General features: G+C 39.1%; 1 protein-coding gene across 4 annotated transcripts in view; it reads right to left on the bottom strand.

Annotated features, from left to right (window-relative positions):
- The window catches only part of TIA1 (TIA1 cytotoxic granule associated RNA binding protein), a 36,416-nt gene that overhangs the window by 4,936 nt on the left and 20,361 nt on the right, over nt 1-11,119 (bottom strand). For 2 of the 4 annotated variants that reach the window (XM_008062370.1, XM_008062371.2), the window contains 6 exons: nt 10,684-10,759; nt 2,914-3,022; nt 2,431-2,526; nt 2,234-2,318; nt 1,177-1,300; nt 172-317 (listed from right to left, as the gene is read on the bottom strand). In XM_008062370.1, the coding sequence (XP_008060561.1) occupies nt 172-317; nt 1,177-1,300; nt 2,234-2,318; nt 2,431-2,526; nt 2,914-3,022; nt 10,684-10,759 (636 nt within the window). The remainder of the gene's footprint in view (nt 1-171; nt 318-1,176; nt 1,301-2,233; nt 2,319-2,430; nt 2,527-2,913; nt 3,023-10,683; nt 10,760-11,119) is intronic. The other 2 variants (XM_021714649.1, XM_021714650.1) reach the window with 1 other exon arrangement.

Raw genomic sequence — 11,119 nt, 5'->3', positions numbered from 1 at the left:
CAAGTTGCCCAGGCTGGTCTCGAACCTGTGAGCTCAGGCAATCCTTTCACCTTGGCCTCCCAAAGTGCTGGGATTATAGGTGTGAGCCACTGTGCCTGGCGATTTATCATTTCTTAAAATTTCTTTTGACATTTTCCAAGGTTGATAAAGGAAAAGATCAAATATGCTTACTTAAATCCCTGCTGGTTCCACGCCTGGCCATACATTCCATATGCAGGTACTTGCCAACCATTAGGCATATACTGGCCAATTTGTTGTGCGTTTCCATACCACTGGCCCCACTGGCCATAAGGTTGTGGATATCCAATCTGATTCTGCTATTAAGTAAAATTTAGTATTATTTGAAGTTAATTGTATATATAGTCTTAATATACCACAAATACTTAGCCAAAACACATAGGACCGTTATTACATAAAAATGCAGGATAAACAAGAGTTTAGTAAGTAACTGCTTAAAAGAGTGATGTCATAACTGTTTGCTGCTCTGAATGGCACTGGCTTTTAAGGCAGCAGATTTACCCTAGTAATAAATATTAAACCTAGCATAATGTTTAAATGTTTGGTAAACTATCCACACGGTTGTTTCCTTTAGATAAGGAGATACAAAGATTATCTTTCCTGTATTCAGCTTACTTAGGTTAAGAAATTTATATAATTTAGGTTACTTTAAACTCATTTTTTAGTTATTATTAACTTTCTTACTCCTATCTTTGTGCTCCATTTGCAATTTCCTCATAGAAATCTTTGTGGGATCAAGTTTGAACCACTAAAGCTGTCTGGGCAGGGGAAAGGCAAAATCTGGAAGAAAGTGTCCAGGCCTTAACTATATGTATAGCTTGATTTTTATTTCAGTTGGGTCAAGCATGCTTGTGAATTCTCCAAACAGTATGTGAATAAATCTACCAAGTATTAAAAAAGATTTAATACCCTGTTAGGTTTGTCGGAGCACTTTAAAATCCACTGTGTGAGCATGAGTCAATTGAGACGGTCACATTCATCATGTCACCACTGCCATCCATGAAACACCACTCTGGAACTATAATACATGTAGGAAGAGCCCTTATATACTATCATTTTAGCTATAAACTTATTAGCGAGGATTATCAACAATGTTCAATTTTAAATAATCTTATTATTAGCCCAGCAATTACTTCTCAAAGTGAAGGACCCTCTTACCTGTTGCACAGGATTTATTACATCAAGGGTTTCTTTGCCCCAATAGCATTTCACAACATGACCTTCAATGGTAGTACCATTAACAGAAACAATTGCATGTGCTGCACTTTCATGGGAATTGAACCTATTGAAAACAATAGTAAGAATCACCAATATAAAGTCTTTTACATATTTAGGAATAAAACTTATTTTTAAAAATCAAGCTGGGCTTGGTGGCTCAGCCTGTAATCCCGCGCCTTGGGAGGCTGAGGTGAGTGAATTGCCTGAGCCTGAGGGTTCGAGACCTGCTAGGGCAACTTGGCGAGACCTCATCTCTACAATAAATCAAAAACTAGCCAGGTGTGGTAGTGTGCGCCTGTAGTTCCAGCTACTTGGAAGGCTGAGGCGGAAGGATCGCCGGAGCCCAGCAGGTTTAGGCTGTGGTGGCCAGGAGCGGCCACTGCACTCCAGTCTGGGCGACAGAGTGAGACTCCAACTCAAAAAAAAAAAAAAAAAAAAAATCAAGGTGAGTCTGAGATAAAACAGGTAATCTGCAGAAATGAATGAATAAAATGGCATATTTTCTTTACTATTTTTTCCCCACAGATCTTACAGTTTTGGGAAATCTATGAAGGAGGGAGCTATAAAAACAGAGGCAAATATGCAATATGCTAGAGAAACTTCTATTTCTTTACAATCAAGGTAAAAAAATTTTTTTTTGAGTTGGAGTCTCACTCTGTTGCCCAGGATGGAGTACAGTGGCATGCTCTTGGCCACTGCAACCTCGACCTGTTGGGCTCTGGTGATCCTTCTGCCAAGTAGCTGGAACTAGAGGTGTGCGCTACTGCACCCAGCTACTTTTTTATTTATTGTAGAGACAAGGTCTCATCAAGTTGCTGGGGCTGTTCTCGAACTCACGGGCTCAGGCAAAGTCCACTTGCCTCGGCCTCCCCAAGTGCTGGGATTACAGGCTTGAGCCACTGAGCCCAGCCAATCAAGGTAAAATTTTAAGAAAATCAGTAAGGCAAATGTTGAAGAATTATTAAGAGGAAAAGGTTTTTTCAAAGACCACCCCTACCGAACAAAGGAATATCCTTTATCTGGGAAGACTCGAATTTCCATTATCTGCCCAAATGGCGAAAAAGTCTGACGCATTAGTTGTTCTGTTAGACAAAAAACAAAAACAAATGAAATGATACTAAGTTACATAAAAATCCTACAGATATTAAGCTTTGCAGTTTAAAAATTAATGCCACACAGATAAGGATCCCATACCTGTCAGCCCAGAAGTAACACCTCCACAGTAGACAGTACAGTTGCTTGGACTAGACTGATTTACAACTTCATCATATGACAGCTGTTTGGTGTTTGCTGGGGAGGGGAAAAGTTTATTTCATTAAATAATATGTTCAGAAAGAGAAAGGGAGCATTAGCTACACTACTGTAATGGTAATATTTACCTTGATTAAAATGCTTATATAAGACATATTATACTTGAATTCAGGATTAAACCTCCCCCAAAAACATCTAAAAAATTACCCAGTATTCTCTATGTAATAGGAGACTTGACATTAGAGATAATATATCACTTATTATTTATAATTACAAAAATGAAAACTAAGTACATTTTTGAACAGTAGTCTTGATTTGCTTCTCATCTATGTCTGCAATAAGTCTCCGGGGACAGCTCTAACATTTAAAATCTAGTGTATTTTTCTCCAAAATTCCACATTTCCTTTTCTTCTCCAATACACCTACACTCATATGTACTCTTTGGAGCTGGAGGCTTTCGGGTTGCCCAGTTAGTTCTGATTTGTCTTCCACCAAGCCACTGGCCACCCATCTGTTGAATGGCGTTTTCAGCATCCTGTTCCGCACAACATTGGAAACAATAAACAAACCACCATTAGTTGATGTTAAAACAACTTTTAGCAGTAGAGAAAACGTAGTGCTTTTCACAAATGTTTTTTAAGTGAAAACGCTTTATGAAATACACAATATATGATAGTTTTCCTAAAATGCAGTAGTGCTTTTGAATTACCTTTCTTTCTTTTGTGTGTGTGTGTGAACCACATTTTACTAGTTAGCAATTGTTAGGTTACAACATATATTCCTGCAGGGCCTCCCAAATGTTAGGTCAGACCTGCCGGGGGTAAGGTATGCAATCTGGTGCCGCGTGAAAGATTCAAAAAATTACACAGAAGTTAGATTAGAAAATGTAGTTTATTTTAAAAGTAAATTAGAGAGAGAGAGAGGCTGATTCACCTCTCCAAGATAGGAAGTCATAGCTTAGGGAACATGACGGGGGCCTTAGCTCAAAGAGCATGTGGCCACACCTGAGTCTAGTAAAGCAATGGCCTAAATTACCTTTCATTTGGATATCAAACTTTGGAAATGTTAATCATATGAAAAGGCCCCAAAGCCCTAATAAGGTGGATATCACAAAGTTCATGCAACAACAAAGAATATTATAATGAAAATTTTATTTTAAAAATCCAACAAGTTTGTTAATGACAATATTTGGTTTCTCATTAATACAACAAGTAAATATTGAGCAGTTATGTTCTAGGCACCAGATTAGGAGCTAGGGATACACTGGTAAGCAAGTATACACGGTCTCTTACATTCTTACAAGGGGAACAAGTGAAGCAATTACAATGACACAAAAGGCTGAGATAGAGAATATGGGCATGGGGATCTACTTTAGACAATATGATTAACGAAGGTCTTTCTGAAATGACATTTAACTGAGATTGAGAGTAGGAGCTAGTCAAGTCAAAACAATGGAGAAGAAAGCCCCAGGAGACGGAAAAACACTGCAAAGTGTGCTAAGGCAGGAGAGTCTGGTAAGCATCTGAAAGAATACTAGTTTCAGTGCTATCTAGTGAGCAAAAATGCCAAAGAATGAAACTGAAAAATTTAAAGCAAGAGATTTTAAACATGATTTTATGTTTTAAGAAGTTCATTTTTAGTGCTAGAATGGTTTAGGAAGATGGGTAATAAAAGAAAAAGACACTGAGATGAAATATTCAAGATTTTGAAAAACACTGGTAGGGCTGGGATGCGGTGGATCAAGCCTGTCATCCCAGCACTTTGGGAGGCCGAGGCGAGAGGATTCCCTGAGCTCAGAGGTTAGAGATCAGCCTGGGCAACTTGGTGAGACTTCGTCTCCACAATAAATCAGCTGGGAGTGGTAGTGTGTGCCTGTAATTCTAGCTACTTGCAAGACTGAGGTGGAAGAATCACCTGAACCTAGCAGAGCAGGTCGAGGCTGCAGTGGCATTCCAGCCTGGGCAACAGTAAGACTCCAACTCAAAAAAAACCCCCAAAACAAAAACAAACAAAAAACACTGGTAGCTAAGGGTACAGTAGCAGTGAGTGTTAGCTAAACTAAGAGATAACAGAATGGAGGGTGGGGGTGGGGATATAGCATGCAAAAGGAGAGAAATCAAAGATAACTCCTAGGTTCCTATTTGTAGAAGCTGAAAGGACAGTGCTCGCATTTACTGCAATGGGGAGAAAAATTGGGAGAGAAAAGGGGAACGGGCTTGAGGAAGAAACAAAGGGCTCCCCTTAAGACATGTTAAGTTTGAGATGTCTGTTAGACATCTAAATGTCTAGAAATCTAGACCATTTGTTAATAATTGTGTAGCAGAGAAGTACACTGAGCTTTATTATATAAAACATTCAGTCATGAAGAAAGACTAGAGAAAAGTCTTGGCACAGAGCCCTAAAAAACAGTACAACTTAAAAACTGGGTAAAAAAAAATTGATCAGGCATTGTGGCTCATGCCTGTAATTACATTTTGGGAGGCTGAGGCAGGAGGACTGCTTGAGTTCAGGAGTTTGAGGCCAGCCCGGGCAACACATTGAGAAAATTAGCTAGGTGTGGTAGCACACAGCTATAGTCTCAATTTCTCAGGAGGCTGAGGTAGGAATATTGCCTGAGCCCAGTAGGTCAATGCTGTGGTAAGCCATGATCACGGATGGCACTGTACTCCAGCCTGGGCAACAGAGTGAGACCCCAGCTGAAAACAAAAACTATTCACTTGAAAAGGAGGAAAAAACCTGGTTTCAGATGTGAGCTGTTGGTGGTGGTTGTAAACAGGAGATGAAGTGGAAGTATATGCACACAACTCTTGAGAAATCTTATTCTGAACAACAGTAGAGAAACAGGGACATAGGTAGGGAAGGGATGCGAGGACCAAGTGTGGTTCTGACTGTAAGATACTCGATGTTTTTTTGGTTGATGAGAATGATCCAGTGGAGAGGGAGAGACTGATGACATAGGACAGTAAGAATAAGGACAGCATGTATTATATATATGACTTCATGTATGGAAAATGTTCAGACTAGGCAATCTACAGAGACAGAGGTAGATTAATAAATAGTTGCTCAGGGCAGATGGGAGGGTTGTGAAAGGAAAAGGACTGTGACTGCCAATGAGCGTGTACTTTTCTGGGGATGATAAATGTGTTCTAAGTTTGATTGTGGTGATGGCTACAATAATTATGAATTTCCTATAAACCACTGTATTGCACACTTTATTTACTTATTTTTATCTTTTAGCACTGGGGTCTTACCCTGTTGCTCAGACTGAAGTGCAGTGACACGATCATGGCGCACCACAGCTTCAAACCCCTGGGCTTAGGCAATCCTTCTGCTTTAGTCTCCTGAGTAGCTGAAACTACAGGTACATGCCACTTTGCCCAGCTGATATTTTTACTTTTGTAGAGATAAGATCTTTTTTTTTTTTTTTTTGAGTTGGAGTCTCACTCTGTCACCCAGACTGGAGTGCAGTGGCCACTTCCGGCCACCGCAGCCTTGACCAGCCGGGCTCCAGCGATCCTTTCGCCTCAGCCTTCCAAGTAGCTAGAACTACCTACAGGCGCGCTACCACGCCCGGCTAATTTTTTTGATTTTTATTGTAGAGATGAGGTCTCGCCAAGTTGCCCAGGTGGGTCTCAAACCCGTGGACTCAGGCAATTCACTCATCTCAGCCTCCCAAAGCGTGGGATTACAGGCTGAGCCACCGAGCCCGGCTGAGATAAGATCTTGTTATGTTGCCTACGCTGGTCTCAAACTCCGGGGCTCAAGCAACTCTCCTGCCTCAGCCTCCCAAAGTGCTGGGATTACAGGTGTCAGCCACTGTGCCCGGCCATATTTTCATACTTTAAATTAGTGAATTTTATGGTATGTGAACAATATCTCAGTAAAACAGCTGTTAAAAAAAAAAAAAAAAACAGGGCCACCCTCTTTCGAGTCCCCTCCCACTGCGGAAGGTTAATAAACTCGTGCTTCCTCACTAAAAAAATAAAATTAAAACAATAATAAAGTAGCAGCAGATCAAAGTCCTTAAAAAGGCAAAAGTGGGAATCCAATCACAAGTGATTTGGTCTCTGACAGGAAGGACCTTTCCTTTACTATACAAGGCGGAAAAAGGGGAAGGAGAACGCATTTTAAGTAAGTTTGTTGGTTGAAAGATGAGGAAATTCTTGTATGACAGCTTGTATTCTCCTCAGTGAATCATGAGATAAGGTCAGTTTAGGGTAATGATGAATTACCCTAATGATGAATAGGAAGAAGGGAGGAATAAATGAAGAGATGGGACAGTGAGGAATATAATAGTTATTACAAAGAATGCGAAATCAAATGTATTAGATAAACACATTTACAAAGATAGTACTAGGTACTCATCTAAATGTGACCATTAAATTAGAAGCAAAATCAGTTGAACTAAGTTCTTCTCTAGCAATATTCAGCTATTCTGGTGGCAAGTAGAGAAGCTAGATTCAAGCAGTATTGAGGTTTTTCCTAGCATGTAGAACATGAGAAGAGAGGCTGGGGTAATTGCAATCAGGGCTGTGGCACTGTGCACCACCAGAGCCAAGCATGTATCACAAATGCTACTTATTTATTTATTTTAAATTAGGTTAGGGTCTCACTCTGTTACCCAGACGGGAGTGCAATGACATTGTCACAGCTTACTGCATCCTTGACTTCCTGGACTCAAGCAATCCTTCCGTATCAGCCTCCCAAGTACCTGGGACTATAGATATGCACCACCACACCTGGCTAATTTTTTGATTTTTTTGTGGAGACTAGGTCTCACTATGTTGCCTAGGCTGGTCTGGAACTCCTGGACTCAAGTAATCCTCCTGCCTCAACCTCCCAAAGTGCTGGGATTACAGGGATCAGCCACTGTGCCCAGGCCAAAAATTTTATAATAGTTGAAATGTAAACTTGCAAAGACTAGATTACTTACTCAAAGTTACACCTATCTTTCTTTCAGTTTTCTGAGTCAAGGTCTCACTCTACTGCCCAAGCTGGAGTGTAATGTTATGACCATGGCTCACTGCAGCCTCAACCTCTTAGGCTCAGGCAATCCTTCTACCTCAGTTTTCTGAGTAGATGGAACAACAGGCACATACCACCATGCCTGGCTAATTTTTATTTTTTGTAGAGACGAGATCTTGCTGTGTTGCTCAGGCCGGTATTGAATTCCTGGACTCAAGCAATACTCCAACCATACCCAGCAAAGTCACAACTATCTTATAATGGTTATCAGGATTCATCTCCATCACTGGCTAGCTCCAGAGACCACACACATACATTCTTTGCAACTGGACTCTAGTTCATACTAAATATGCATTCAATAGTGGTTTTTATATAGAACCCAATATTCCATAATTTCAAGTGGGAAGAGTAAGTTCCTAGTCCACCCAAACTCCTAATTTGCCTAAGTTGCACCAAAACACTCTAAAAACCTATGAATCAATCCTATAAGGAACTCATACTAATTGTGGCTATCAAGAGGTTTTTCTATCTTCCCAAAATATTATGCTGTGAGCAATAAGGCTTTCAGAACCAACTAAACAGTCATACTTTTTATTTTCTCATTTCACAGGAAAACAAATCTTATAATTCATAGATGGGCACTTATATGGCTGAGCTTGTATGTTTTCACCTCTCAGTATGTTTTATCATTTTCAACTTTTCTTCTAAGCTATGGAGTTTTCCCAGTCTCAGGCTTAGATTCACTTTTTTCACAGGTCTTTCTACTTTCTTAGAAGATATTTTCACTTCATGTAGGGAAGATGATAGCCATACTGCATAACATATTTAAACAATCTGACCATAAGATATAATGTTATCATGAGAAGAGCTGAAATACAATTGCAGTGCATTTTATGTTCTTTTGCCTGGACTTATGAGTCATGTAAACATTTTTAGAGCAAACTTTGGATTTGGATAATAAATTTTAGGCAAATGGTTGCAAGAAGTTATAGTATGTATCTGAATAATAAATGTTCATAGTTAGGAGTTAAAAGATACTAGTTAAACATAAATAGACACAGGAACTAGAAAAAACATGTCAGTTTGACACTACTTGGTATAGCAGCAAATATATATATATATTTTTTTAGCCCCAGAAGGAACTACTCTGTCATAACATATAAACAATAAATGATGTTCATAAGCCAGACACAGTGGCTCGTGCTTGTAATCCCAGCACTTGGGAGGCCAAGGTGGGAGGAGTGCTCGAGCCTGGGAGTTTGAAACCAGCCAGGGCAACATAGTAAGATGTTGTCTCTAAAAAAAACCAAGAATTAGCTCGGCATGGTGTTGTGTACCTGCAGTCCCAGCTACTTGGAAGGTTGAGGGGGGAAAGATCATCTAAACCCAGGAGGTCAAGGGTGTGGTAAGCCATGATTGTGCCACTGCACTCCAGGCTGGATGATAGAGTGAGACCCTGACTCAGTAAGTAAACAAATAAGTAGACAGTGCTCATAAATTTGATCTGGAGTCATCAAGAAATAATATATCTGTTTCAAATACTCCACTTACTAAAGTAAGAAAAACCTCTCTAAAATATATTTTAAACTATGAAAAACTTTTAATGGCTCTTTTTAAGGTACTCTAAACACAAAAGGTAGTGTTTCTATCCTTATCTTAGGCAATCACTAGTCATAATAGAGGTAAACAATAAAATTCATGTTAATGAAACCTTGGTGTGCACTCCAAGATTAGTGCATATAAATTCTCTCATCATGCACCCCTATATTTTTGGGAAGTGTGATCCTGTTGCATTCAACTGCTTCTAAACTTCAGTAACCTCATTAAATAAAGTTAAAAGAACTTAATTATTTGAAATGGTAGTACATTTACAAGGTTCAAACATCAAAAACTATAGAATAGTGAGATGTTTTCCTCCCTACCCCCCATCTGCCTAGCACTTATCACCTACCCTTTTTTTTTTTTTTTTTGAGTCGGAGTCTCACTCTGTCGCCCAGACTGGAGTACAGTGACACGTTCCCAGCCACTGCAGCCTCAACCTGCCAGGTTCTGACGATCCTTTCGCCTCAGCCTTCCAAGCAGCTGGAACTACAGGCGTGCACTACCAGGCCTGGCTAATTTTTTTTATTTTTTAATTTTATTGTAGAGATGAGGTCTCACCAAGTTGCCCAGGCGGGTCTCGAACCTGCGGGCTCAGGCAATCCACTCACTTCAGCCTCCCAAAGCGCTGGGATTACAGGCTGAGCCACCGAGCCCGGCTATCACCTACCCTTAAGTAAGAAGCTCTGTCACAAATTTTTAATCCCTGCAGCAGAAAACACAGAGACACACGCGCGCGCGTGCGCAGTCACATTAATGTTCCTTCCTTTTTACGTTAAATTAGCCTTTCACCTAACAATATATGGCAGAAATCTTTCCATGATCAGTACTGCATTATCCTTCCTAACTCTGTGAAAATTCAGAAATTTTAAGTCCATGTAAATTAGTGGTAAGTTAATGTTCACCAAATAAAAGGAAAAAATGATAAAGAATCTTCAAATATATTAACACATTTGTGACTGGTAAATTTTTCATTTTTCTAATACTGAGAGCAGGTGGGAAAAAAAAATCTGAAACTGGTTGCTGCAAACTTCTGTCATTAAACACAAGTGAAATGGTCTTTTCTAAACTGTTACCTTTTTCACAATACAGCTGAAAGTTGCAGACATATCCAGTATTTGCCTAAGACACCACTCGGACTAGCATTCTGTACTTTGTATTTTTATTCAGATTATAAACCTGAAAAGACAGTCTTCCATGATAAAGTAAATTTACGTCAGCAGCAACCAAGGACAGAATTTGGGATGACGTAAATCCATGTCAGTGGTCACAAATGAGTTACTATATCATTTTTTTAAAAGTTCTTACCCATCAGAACATTTTATTAGCTATTTTAAAATTACTTATGGGAATACAAAAGATGAAGATAATAAATTAAACCCATAAATGAGACTTTAAATATCTACCTTTGGCTGATAACTTAAATATCTTTACTTTCTATATTCCGAACTATCAGTAGTTTGCATGCATAAATGCAAATGTTGAATAAATGACAAAACAGGAAAAAAAGATATCTTCTAGTGAGGGTGCTGATTATCACTAAAGTAAACAAATGCCAGCTGAAAGGAAGATTAATAATGAAAACAAACTGCTTCCATTCTTTATTGCACATGCATTTATGATTGAGCTCACCCATTTGTTGAAAAAGGAGACAAAGCCATATCCCTTAGACTTTCCTGTTGCCATGTCTTTTACCACTCGGGCATCTCTGAAATCAGAAACAATCCGAAGTTTAGGTTTGCGAACTGTCCTCTGGATATAAAATGAAAATTTCATATACAACTCATTTTCATGTTTCACCTTCATTAAGTGAACCTTTAATGCAAATTCACCTTTTAGTCTATAAAATTGATCATGAATTAGCAAATGAAGCTTAGTTTTATAGACATGCAAATCAATAATTTCTTAAATATATGTATATGTACATTGTACAGAAATTGCTTCTCATTTCAAAAAGCTTTTTAAACCTTTAAACATTAGGCATGGTGAAAGCAGCTACTCATACGAGTTACTTAACCATTTAAAAAGTTAATAGGTACATTAGGTAACTGGCTTTCTTTAACCATGC

This window comes from Carlito syrichta, unplaced genomic scaffold (genome assembly GCF_000164805.1).
Source record: "Carlito syrichta isolate Samal-C Ts95f unplaced genomic scaffold, Tarsius_syrichta-2.0.1 Scaffold305689, whole genome shotgun sequence".
NCBI classification, from domain to species: Eukaryota; Metazoa; Chordata; class Mammalia; order Primates; family Tarsiidae; genus Carlito; species Carlito syrichta.
Note: the sequence above shows the minus strand (reverse complement) of the source record. Positions and strands in the feature narration are given on the sequence as shown.